The sequence below is a fragment of the Mytilus edulis genome, chromosome 6 (assembly GCF_963676685.1).
Source record: "Mytilus edulis chromosome 6, xbMytEdul2.2, whole genome shotgun sequence".
Classification (NCBI taxonomy): domain Eukaryota; kingdom Metazoa; phylum Mollusca; class Bivalvia; order Mytilida; family Mytilidae; genus Mytilus; species Mytilus edulis.
Genome location: NC_092349.1, coordinates 87,992,954 through 88,006,161, shown reverse-complemented (window position 1 = coordinate 88,006,161; position 13,208 = coordinate 87,992,954). Strand labels below are relative to the sequence as shown.

General features: G+C 35.0%; 1 protein-coding gene across 1 annotated transcript in view; it reads left to right on the top strand.

Moving 5' to 3' along the window:
- LOC139526729 (uncharacterized) overlaps positions 1-13,208 on the top strand; it is an 87,061-nt gene that overhangs the window by 48,052 nt on the left and 25,801 nt on the right. The window contains exons 35-41 of the mRNA XM_071321892.1: positions 76-170; positions 1,125-1,664; positions 1,839-2,016; positions 3,058-3,248; positions 3,851-4,542; positions 7,641-9,106; positions 9,305-12,516. Coding sequence (XP_071177993.1) covers positions 76-170; positions 1,125-1,664; positions 1,839-2,016; positions 3,058-3,248; positions 3,851-4,542; positions 7,641-9,106; positions 9,305-12,516 — 6,374 coding nt within the window. The remainder of the gene's footprint in view (positions 1-75; positions 171-1,124; positions 1,665-1,838; positions 2,017-3,057; positions 3,249-3,850; positions 4,543-7,640; positions 9,107-9,304; positions 12,517-13,208) is intronic.

Sequence of the window (13,208 nt, the reverse complement as noted above, 5' to 3'; positions counted from 1 at the left end):
ACAAAATAAATTTATCAATGCATACACAATGTATTTGTGGAACTTATGAAAGTTTAACTTGATTTTATTTTATAGAAAGATAATAGATGGACCTAAAGGTTCCACAGTATTCAATGGACATGAAGGTGGAGTAGAAACTCTATACACACTGGCCAATCATTTTATGTCAGGTAATTATTGTTATAAACATGATAAAGTTGACATAAAAGAGACATAAATGTCAACATGAAATTTATCTCAATGAAAAATTAGTGATCAACTTATTTTTTACACAAAAATGAAACTTTATGCAGTAGTAGCACATTAACCAAGGATGGGTGTAAAGGAATATTTTCTCATTTTGATATTTAAAGGGGAGATAATCTAACTTAACTTTTTAAAATATTTCTGTAAAAAAACATATGCTGTAATCTTCTCTCTTAAGGCAAGGGTATTCTTTTGTGAGTTCACTCACAGATATAGATTATAATACATGTAACTAAAAAAAAATGTGTGATAGTAAAATAAGATTAAAACAGAAAAAAAGGCTTTAAACGAATCCTTTCTGATACCCAGTTTTGACTAAATGTAAGTACAGTATTTCATCCTATCATCTTTTGCTTCATTTTTTCAAAGTTTAATTTTCACTAAATTTTGACAAAATATGTGCTTTGACCCTTTTGACAAAAATATGAAAATTTCAAAAAAAAATTAACCACTTTTTTTTTTCATTACTTCATTAGAAAATTTTGATGTGATATATAACAGTTTAACAAACACTAATTTTGATCATTATACAGTAGAATGTGATTTTAAATATTCATCTGATTTTTACAGAGCTATCTCCCTGTAGTACTCTTGTTAGATACCACCTTAACACTAGAGGGAGATAACTATGTAAAAATCAGCTGTAGTGTTATGTATCACCTTAACCGACTGTGCCAGGGCTGTATAGCCAGTCAAGGTCGTTTTTAACTTCTATTTGTATCCCCTTAAATGCTGAATTTATGCTGTAGTTTAATATAAAAAAGGAGATGTGGTATGATTGCCAATGAGACAACTCTCCACAAGAGACCAAATGACACAGAAATTAACAACTCTCTTATAGAATTGATCAGTACCTTTATTATCATTTTATATTACAGCTAACTGGGATGGCTTCAATGACAATGAAACAGGTATCTTTGGATATACTTGGTCCGTTGGTACAACAGTTTGTGGAACAGATATAGCTTCCTTCTCTGATCCACATGCTCACTTATCTAGTCCTAAATTCTGGACCAACACAGGATATGCCAGGAACCTACATTTGCCTGATGGTCCATACTATGTCACAGTCCAAGCTATCAACAATGTGGTCCATGGTGGTGCCATGGTAACAACTGTATGTCACTCGACACCCATCACAGTTGATACAACTCCGCCCTTCTTTTCCAGAGGCGTGACAGATGATGATATTGTTTTTGACGAGGATTTTAATTTGATGGCTATGTATTTTGATACCTTTGATCCTGGATCTAAGATAAAGAACATAGATTTTGGTTTAGGACTAACGAAACATGATGTAGATGTGAGAGGGTACTCTACGTTTGATTACAAAGAGAACCAAACTTTTATTGTGATTGATGATTTAAACCTTGCCTCAGGAGAACCTGTCTGGATTAGACTAAGATCAGTTAATAATGGTAATTAATTATTTGTTTATAAACATATTTATTATGATAAAAGGTAATTTTTTGATAATCTCAGATGATTATTTGATGTTTCACAGTGTCTAATAAATCTGTTTGCAAATATTTGCAGTGTTATAACCCTATATCCATTTATAGCTAATCATGTATTATGTATTCTCTTTTTAGTTGACCTGTTTAAAACAGCACACAGTGATAACCCTATCTTGATAGACAGAACAAAACCAGTAGCTGGTCATGTTTTAGATGGAGAAGTTATGGATCAAGACCTACAGTATCAGTCTGATAGCAGTAAAGTGTGTTCTCAGTGGAACGGATTCTATGATCCTGAATCAGGGTTAAGCGAGTAAGGAATTAGCAATATAAGTTAAAATCTATTTAAACATGGTTTGTCCTAAGTCAAGTCATTGGTTTTTTTTGTCAGTCAATCAATGTTTTGTTATTTGGGCTCCACAGATTAATGCAGAATGTCTATATTAGCCATCTTGTCTGTCCATTTGGTAATACCCTCCCTGTGCAAAAACAATAATATTACCCAACACAAAGTTGTATAGGGTATAATGTTTATGGGCAGTCCGGTCAGCCAGACTGTTTGTCAGTCTGTCAGTCCTGCTCTTGTCATCGCAACTTCTCCATGTTCTTTAAGACCACACACAACAGAATTTGGAGATAATAATGATTTACCTTGTACATGAATGACAACAGGAACTTATGATAAAATATTATTTCTAGAACTTAAGCCCTTTGAATTTCAATAGCCTTAAGCTTAAAATAGGACTGGAACAGTTAGTCTGAGTGCAACCACACCTTTGAAACCCCACTACAGAATTGCATATAACTGTGTAGTTAATCAAGACATAATATATAGATGTACAGTGCAAGTATCTACAAGAAACCTATATAAATGGTCTATTGTTGGAGTTAAACCAGTGGCAATGTAGGGTTTGGGGTATGTGATTAAACTATCTAAGCTTACAACTTCCTTGAAATGGGGTTTGAGAAATACATTGTGCATAAGAAATATCTGCCTGCTGTGGATTAAAGCATGTTTAAAAGGGAACAGCACTGATAACTTCTAGAGTTCTAATTAACTTTACATTTTACATGAATACTCAAGCAGGGCCACATATGACAGCTGCCATTACTATAGTCTACTTTTCTTTAACATAAGGTGACAGAGATGTAACCACTTTATGGGTAGTCCTTGTAAGTATGCTCCTCAGTGACAAATAATCAGTTTTTGTATTAAAATCTATACATCTTGTTCAGTCCATAGCTTCCCCTTAAGAAGCGGTGAAAGAATTTAATACAACTTTCATATTATTAAATATTAGCAATTGCCATATCTTAGTAGAAATGTAGTCTTCTAAATAACTTTTTATTTCAGATACAGATGGGGAGTAGGAACAGAGGCGGGACGAGATGATATTGTGCCATTTAAAAATAAAACATTTTCCCGTGATGTGAAGGATTCCTGTGCTGACGTACAACTACAACACAACAAGACATATTACTCCACTGTTATAGCTAAAAATAGTGCACTGAATCCTAAAACTGTGGAGGGATATTCTAATGGAGGTAATTTGCACAGCATAATAAATGTCTGGGAATATTACATTGATACATTAATAGATGAGACAGTATGATTGATTGATTATTTCTTGCTTAATGTCCAGTACTAGTGGCAATTATTAAAAAAACATTATACAACCAACTCTAGATATTCATTTTATTTTTTGTTAAGGTGGTACCTAACACTACAGGGAGATAACTCTGTAAATTCAGCTAAACGTTTTAATTACGTTGTGTTGTTAAGGGAATATTTTAAAAGCTTCTCAATGATCAAAATAAGTGTTTGTCAAACTGCTATATAACCAGTGTAATTTTTCTGAGAAAACAGTTGGTTCAAATTTTTTGAAATTTTTATATTTTTGTAAAAGGGTCAAAGTAAATACTTTGTCAAAATTTTAAGAAAATTAAACGAGCCAAAACAATTTTAGTTAAAGTGTTGGGTACCACCTTAACTCCATTAAAATGTTGTCAAAATCATTAAAGAAATATATGAAATAGTAATTGCTTTTTCAATCTATTGTAAAGGGTCCCGGTGAAAAAAGTCAGTTTTCCTAAAGTCTTTGTTCTACAAATGAACTTGAGCTACCACAGTCATCTATTTATTGTAGTACTTATTGACACAACAGCACCTGTAAAAGGATGGATTGTTGATGGTAATATTGGAAAGAAGCATGAGATGAACTTTTCTTCCGAGACAGCTGAGGTCTCCTCAATGTGGGGTGGATTTAGTGACCCAGAAAGTGGAATCGTCTCCTACAACCTAGACGTTTATATAAACAATAAACTCTCACAAACATTCCACAATGGACTAAAGACAGAGTTTGTGGATTACTCACTGAGTATGAAACATGGCGACCGTATTTATGTTAAACTGACAGCTAAAAATGGAGCTGACATTTCCACTGTCATCAGATCAGATGGTTTCATTATTGACCAAACTCCACCCATTGTTAAATACCTGTATGACACAGAAGATGGAAAACATTATCAAAGTAATGGTACAAGCCTCAATCTGAAATGGGAGTTTTACGATCCAGAATCTGGGATGAAGGAGTATCGTTACTATATTGAAGACTTTTACCTAGGTCAAGGACATAAGTTTTATCCAAAAGGTCAAGATTACATTACACTTCCAATAATTAAGAAAAATATTACGGCAAATATTCATCTCTCTAACTTAAAACTTCTAAGTGGATGTAAGTATTCAGTGAAGGTTGTAGCCATTAACCATGCAGATATGCCAACCTCTCAGGAATCAACTGGTGTTATGATAGATACTACACTTCCTGTTCTAGATGAGGTAATATAGGTTTAGACTTTAAAAACAGTTATATCTATTTATGATGAGGGGCATAAAAATTGAACAGCTACTAGAAAGAAATTTTGAATGTGCTTTCAAGATGTTAAAATTTTCATTCTACTAATGAACTAAAAAATTGTTAACTTTTTATGCCCCACCTACGATAGTAGAGGGGCATTATGTTTTCTGGTCTGTGCATCCGTTCGTTCGTCCGTTCGTTCGTCTGTCCGTCTGTCCCGCTCCAGGTTAAAGTTTTTGGTCAAGGTAGTTTTTGATGAAGTTGAAGTCCAATCGACTTCAAACTTTGTACACATGTTCCCTATGATATGATATTTCTAATTTTAATGCCAAATTAGAGTTTTTACTCCAATTTCACAGTCCACTGAACATGGAAAATGATAGTGCGAGTGGGGCATTCGTGTACTGAGGACACATTCTTGTTTTTGCAGACTTTTTTAAATCCCCGCAATTGCGCAGAAATCTACTTCCTTTTTCAGGTCTTGTTTGCATGAGACTTTGAATAAAATATATATTTATCAGTCTAGTAAAATATAAGGAAGGAACTCAATACCAATTCATTTTTAATAAATGTTTGAAATGAAAAAAAAACGTTACTTGAAAGCGTTTCTTTGTTTACATTGAATATGACGTCATAACTTAAACAACGTCACAACTAAAATCCCTAATAAACAGAACCAAAATCGGAAACGTTACGATATTTCCGTTCTTTTTTTTAACATGTTTGAATTAAAAGAAAGATTCATACAGACTTCGTCCCCTTTCACAGGTAATGCCTGCCTCATATTAAGAAACCAGTAGAAAAATAATTTAAAAAAGTTTCTGGTCATGCATACTTATCAAAATGAATAATTTGTCATTTATAAATACATGAGGCAGGCATATATATGTAGGACTCTAAAGTGCGATGGTAACGCTAAAGTGCGATGGTATACGCTAAAGTGCGATGCCTCCATACGCTATAGTCTGATGGTCCGCAAAAGTATAGATGTCAGAAACGTAGTTGGATTATGACTTTAATTGATACAAACTAAAAATGAACATGCCGGAAGATGAATTACAAATATTGTTTAACAATCAAGGGTCCGGAAACGGTCATATATGCCAGACATGACCAATTTGGAAACTCAAAAGTCCTAAATCATTTATTGGGATTTAAGTCAAATTTTATTTTTCAACAGAAATAATTTCAGTCATTTCGTTGAGATTGAGTTTCAAATCGCCATTTTAAACCTATTTTTGTTTTGTTATCGATTTTATGTAATTAAACTGCCACTCCAGTAAAGTGTAACAATCCTGAGGGCCCTCCTAATAGCTATATTAATGCCTCGGGGAGCTATTGGCTAATGATCGCTAATCTCTTTACCTGTGTTTTTAATTCACACTTGGCTATTAATCACAAGCTCCGAACTAATATTATAAAGAAATTAAAATTCAATACCAACTGTTTTCATTATTTAATTACTTTTCAGCTAAGACAATTGTCAATTATGATTTAAAATTAAATTAAAACTTGATTTAATTTACGTAGAAAAAAGATTTTTTTCACTACTAACACACATGTTTTGTTTACTATGATACGCATGCCTAAAATTCTCTTCCGCAGATTTGATACTAAATCGTAAATTTAAAATGATTTCTTGCTAAATAAAGCAAGTGCAACTATTTTCATTAATATTCTCACACTATTAAAGGTAAAATATTAAAAAAACGATGTTTTCCTGTGAATTTGATAAACAAAACTAATCCCGGGAATAAGTCCGGAATTATTCGTTTTAGTATTGTCGCATTACATCCGGTTTGAATTTCGACTTTCAGAGTCAAAAGAAACGTAAGGGATGACTGAGAAAATTACGATTTTGAGTCATTAAAATCATTTTATTCTTAAACTGTTGCGTTCCCTTAATTGCTCTTGATCGATTTTAGGAAAATGGTGGGATAAATCATGAAGAAAACGCGATGCAACAGTTAAACAAGTTCGTTGATGCTAGGAGTAGGAGCATACTCCTGCAGTAATGAGATTTTGACAATCTGTTTTTGAAATGGGGCACCAACTTTTAAGTTATATGAAAATGACCGAAATTAGGTGAACAATAATAACAATGTCAATGACTAAATCAATTAAAACCTAACCTTGCTTTATTTTTTGTTGTCCTTCAGTCGACCATTTTACTATTTAAACATAAAATAGCATTCGCATAAATATCCAATATCTTGCTATTATTGGAAGCGAACGAATTCATTAAAATCAATGTGTTTGTTGCAGTTTATTTTGCGGTCCCCGTTAAAATATTGTCGCTTTTATTGTAACGCCGGTAAAATAAAGGTACATGCTTTAAAGGTGAAATATTATAAATTGTGGACCTTAATATCAGTTTGTGCATTGAGAGAAATAATAACATGTATTTGTACTCGCTACGAAAAAGGATAAATCAAGGCGAACACCGCCGTTTTCTCGCACTTAAGATTAAAGCTTGTACAAATAAATGTTTATACTTATTCCAACATTGGCCGAATTTTGTATTTGCAATGACGACTGTATGGGGAGGTTTTCACATTATCAATAGACTGTTTGAACGGCAAGGTACACCAATTATACAATACGCCATACTTGTTAAAACTTATTTACAGGAAATATAGTATTTTGTGACAACTTCATTACCTTTATAGCAATTATAAAGTGGTCAAACCTTTAAATTTAGATACAATTAAGCCGTAAATCATAAAGCCTATCACATCGTATGTTATACCTTAGCATAGGCCTATTAGCTTTTGCAAAACAACTTGTGTTTTAACATCCATGTACTTTAATGTTTTAGACTTTAAACATTACCCTAGTGTTCCATCGTACTTTAGCGTGTTTTACCATCGTACTTTAGCAAACATACAACCATCGCACTTTAGCGTGACACACCATCATACTTTAGCGTAGACCATTGCACTTTAGCGTGACCATCGCACTTTAGAGTACCATTGCACTTTAGAGTCCTCATAAAATATATATATATATATACAACTCGTCTTAACATCAACCCAACAATATATATATAAATCTGAGTTCTATCTTTTTTGCTTTTCAGATTCATCTTGGACTTCAGTCAGCTCCTCAGGAAATAAGTGACGACAAAGGCTTTTTTGAACATGATGATCAACATAGCATCACCTTGACCTGGAAGTCATATGATTCCGAAAGTAGCATTATTAAAAGTTATGTAGCCATTGGTACTTTTTACGGTGACACATCCGTAACCAACGGTTTCCTGGAATTTGGAGCCGAACCAAAGGTTATCCTGAATGATCTCAATCTTAAACCAGCTTCTGGAAATAATTCTGTATATTACTATGTCCAGGTCAAAGTTGAAAATGGTGCTGGAATGTTCTCTGAAATAAAGAATTTATCATTACCAATCATAGTTCTGAAGGATAACATTCCCGGTAAAGTTTTTGATGGCAGGAGTGACCTTGAGGATGCTGACTTCACCATTGACAGAACTTCAGTGGGCATGTCCTTTGTTGGCTTTGAAAGTGAGCAATGTAGCATTGTTGGATATGAATGGGCCATTGGCAGTCAGCCATTTTATTATGATGTCCTTCCGTTTACCAGATATGGAATAGTTCTTGTTAATGATACCCATGGCAGAGGTCAGATCCATACAGAACTTTATGAGGGATCAACGTATTATATAACAGTTAGGGCACAGACCGGACATCGTTGTAAAGAGGAATATATCCTGTCATGCTCCAATGGTTTCTCATTAGATACTACTCCTCCTGACATAAAAATGATCAGTTTTGGAAATGAAAAGATCAATCCAGAAACCATCACAACAAGTTTGTATCAAAATAGAACAGATTCACTTGATTTCAGATGGGAGTCTAAGGATGCTTTCGGCATTGTTAGGAACTGGTGGTTTATTGGTTCTCTACCAGGGAAGCATGACATTCACCCAGTAACCGTAACTAAGGACAATTATATACCAGCAGGATCAGTCTCATTTAAACATGGACAGACATTCTTCCTTAATACTGGTGCTGTAGATAAAGCAGGGAACCAGAGAGTTGTCTCCTCTCCCTCTATTACTGTAGATACCACCCTACCAGAGATCTTAGATTTGAGATGTACACAACATATATCAGTTCTCAGGTCTCTTGTCGACTGTGAATGGGAAATGATTAGAGAATTTGAAAGTACCATAAAGAATTTCACTGTTGGAGTCGGATCTGATGAAACAAAGACAGACATATCCCTCTTCCACAATCAGGACACAAATAAACGGTCATGGACCAGAGATTTATTGACCAGAATTAAAAACAATAATCTTACGGAAATATACATCATCTTCAAGTTAGAAAATGTACTTGGAATGGCTAAAACATTACCATATAAGGTCATAGTGGATAGAAGTATACCCATTGGTGGAAAAGTTGACATTGTGACCAGTATTGACTTGGATGAACCAATCATGAAGCAGTATTGCCAGATACCTCTTAGCTTTGTTGAGTTCACAGTGAATGGATGGCAGGATGAGGATTCAGGCATTGAGAGGTAATTTATATTAACTACTGTAGAATTGAAAGAATATATGTTTATAAGTATCTTGAATGTAAATACATATAAGGGGGATGTTCACCTGTCCAACTTTTAAAATGATTACTTGATATCAAAATTATGTTTGTGGGGACTTGAGCACACAGTAATTATTTTTTGAACTGAATAGTAATTGCTTGTATTGTTTGGTTTTAGGTATGAAGCCGCCATTGGAGCTTATGGAAGGACAACAAATATCCAAGTATTCACTTCAATTAATGTTCAAGATAAAGTTTTGATCCCTTACTTAAATATGGAGGATGGCAGTGATGTAACAGTTACAGTAAGAGCTTTTAACAAGGCTGGGTTATATAACCAGGTGACCTCTGACCCTGTGATTGTTAGCCTGGTACCTCAGCTTTCTGTAATTGATGGAACCAGTCTTACAGATGAGGACTATCAGACGTCATTGAATGTCATTCAAGGTTATTGGAGGTATTCAGACAGATGTAAGATTAAATCTGCAGAATGGTCAGTCGAGGACATTGAAGGAAATGTATTACAGGATTACCTCCCCTTGTCTGCAGCTAATTCTCATTTCTACTCTGATGTCATGAATCTGACCAATGGCTTTACTTATATTAATATCATCAGAACAGTTGATTCTCTAAATAGGACAAGAATTGCTAGGTCTGATGGGATAGCTGTGAAGATAGAACCACCTGTTCCAGGGACAGTTAGGGATGGGGAGAGAGACGATTTAACTTATCAAGAATCTATACATGAATTATCTGTTAACTGGGATCCGTTTGGAGATGTTAAGTCACATGATCCAACACAGAAGATCAGAAAGTATGAAGTAGCTATAGGTACTGACAGAAGATATGCTAAAACCAGGAGCAATGTACACTACTTTGTTGATGTCGGACTGAACACCTCCTATTCATTTCAAAACATGAACTTAACCGCCAAAACTTTAACCTATTATATGACAGTAAGAGGCTACAGTAATGCTGGCAGTTACCAGGAAGAAAGCTCTAACGGAATCAAAGTAGGCTACCATGATGAGATATTCCCTGGATTAGTAGAGTATAGTACAGTACAATCTTACACTGATAAACTATATGTTTCCTGGAGTGGATTCCAAGCTGATATGGGCATCGATCAATTCAGAGTCGGTGTTTCTACCTTTAAACCTATACAGCTGCCAAATACAACACTTAGCTGTAAACAGTATGAACAATACATTCCTGACTTTGATGTGGTTCCTCTACATGATGTTGGGGTTGATACTTTTACTGAAATAAAGAATTTAATCTTAATTCATGGTCATCAGTATTATGTTGCAGTAATAGCCACTGATTCTACACAAAGATGTATTGGATCTTATGGACCCTCCTTAATGATAGATGCCACGCCCCCTTCAGCTGGAGAATTATATCTGCCTGGTGGAGTTGGTCCAAATGTTGCATATGTTTTTGATCCAAAGAGACTGGAAATATCCTGGTCTGAATTTAAGGACCCAGAAAGTTCTGTACACAAGTATGAAGTCAAACTATATTCTGGTACTACATGTTATGATGCTGGAAAACTCCCAGAAGATGGCGTTGGTAGTAGTTATTCTGTTATAAGATCAACTGAGGTAACTAGTGACCTTCAAACTGAATTCTACGATTTAAGACTGAACCAAGCGTTTACCTATGTAATTACTATTACAGCTATAAATGGAGCTGGACTGATGACAACAGTCAGGTCACCTCCAGTACGGTTAGATATAACACCACCTATTCCTGGGGCTGTCAAAATGGGAACTGACTGGAAATCTGACATAACCTTCCAATCTGCTACAGACAAGATGGAGGGAATGATTGGGATAGCTCATACTGAGAAGGCATCAGAATGTCAGAGACAAGTTCAAGTCTTCCCAGAATTCCATTCACCAGTACAGATAGAACCAATAGGATTAGACTTTGATTCAGAATGTGTAGTGCATAAAGACGACACGTTATCCTTGTTCATTCGCCATGATGATCAATTACAGCACATTATAAAAGGAGGTGTAAAATTATCCTCTCAGAATATCCTAGAGGGTAACTACAGTACCACACTGAAAGCTGCATCTGGGAACCAGATGGTAACTAGCTGGTTCCTGGCTTCTAATTTTGATAGTGTGTTTTCAGATTTTGTTTTCAGTCTCCCAGATAATGACAGCAATGTGGTAATGGAAGGTGTTGAAAACTCCATAGCTGTCCCTATAATGACCAGTACAACTAGTAGCAAAATATTTACAGAAATGACCACTGACCCCACAGATTTCGTAACTGACGGTGAGATGGGAGAGAATACAACTGATGATGGATTAAGTGACAAAAGAGGGGATTCTGAAAATGTCACTGGTTTCTATACTACAACATTGAATCCAGTCATCACTAACCAAATAAAAAAAACAAATGGTCCTGGTAGTATACAACTAAATGGCTCTAATGACTATGGTACTGAACTTCTTGATCATTATGGTGTTGGCTTCCATATCCCTGGGTATCAGTTTAATGGGAAATGGTATGGCTTCATATGGATAAGAGACAAGTATAAAACAATCACACGACAAGTTGAATTGAAGTTTGACCCTACTGTGACTTATAACAACTTTATTGTCAATCTAGAAAAGGTCATGACTCCTATTACTACAACTTGGGGAATTCAAGTGTTTCTAAATGGAGAAACCATTGTCCAGTTTAACGGGATACAGTTCAAGGACTTTAGTGTCTCTGGAGTGTATACCTGGAATAAAGATAATTATTTTCCTCCAATAGAAAACATAATGGATCCATTCATTGGAGAGGCTGTTATAACAAGTCTGAAAATACCGTTGCCTAAAGTTGATAGTATGAAATGTGTGTATGGAGCAGCTTTTTATGATGGAGAAAGTCAAATAAAGGAATTGTGGATAGAAATATCAGATTCTACTAATAACACTTGTTCCATTGCTCCAATGTCTCTGTATAAAACGTTTTGTATTCAGTGTCAATCAGGTTGTAATATCGGATGTGAAAAGTCATGTACAGAAAAACACACAGAAGATTTCCAGATAATTGATATTGTTGTTAGAAACCTGTCACTCGCAGCGGCTACAGTGGAGAAGTCAAACTACAGTTCTACAGACGGCAATCAATTCAATGCCACCAGCTACTATTACAATGTCAAAACTGTTAACTTTGCTGGGCAGGAAACTGTGGTTCAATCAAAGGGAATTATGGTAGATACAACTCCTCCAGACTTACAGTACGTGAGATGTGTGGATCCCTCTAACTCCATGGAGGAACCGACAACATACCAGGGTACTAACAGCAGTATGGGAGCTTACTGGGAATGTAGTGAAGATGTGGGAGATATTGTGGATTATATCATACAAATTGGAACAGAAGCAGGTAGGATGTTTAAGTCTCCTTGAAACATTGTGGATTATATCATACAAATTGGAACAGAAGCAGGTATAATGTTTTTTAAAAGTTATCTCTCCTTGAAATGTTGTGGATGATATCATACAAATTGGAACAGAAGCAGGTAGGATGTTTAAGTTATCTCCCCCTGAAACATTGTGGATTATATCATACAAATTGGAACAGAAGCAGGTAGGATGTTTAAGTTATCTCCCCCTGAAACATTGTGGATTATATCATACAAATTTGAACAGAAGCAGGTAGAATGTTTAAGTCTCCCTTTGAAACAGTGTGGATTATATCATACAAATTGGAATAGAAGCAGGTAGGATGCTTAAGTTATCTCCGCCTGAAACATTGTGGATTATATCATACAAATTGGAACAGAAGCAGGTAGAATGTTTAAGTCTCCCCTTGAAACATTGTGGATTATATCATACAAATTGGAACAGAACCAGGTAGGATGTTTAAGTTATCTCCCCCTGAAACATTTTGGATTATATCATACAAATTGGAACAGAAGAAGGTAGGATGTTTAAGTGGATTATATCATACAAATTGGAACAGAAGCAGGTAGAATGTTTAAGTCTCCACTTGAAACATTGTGGATTATATCATACAAATTGGAACAGAACCAGGTAGGATGTTTAAGTTATCTCCCCCTGAACATTGTGGATTAT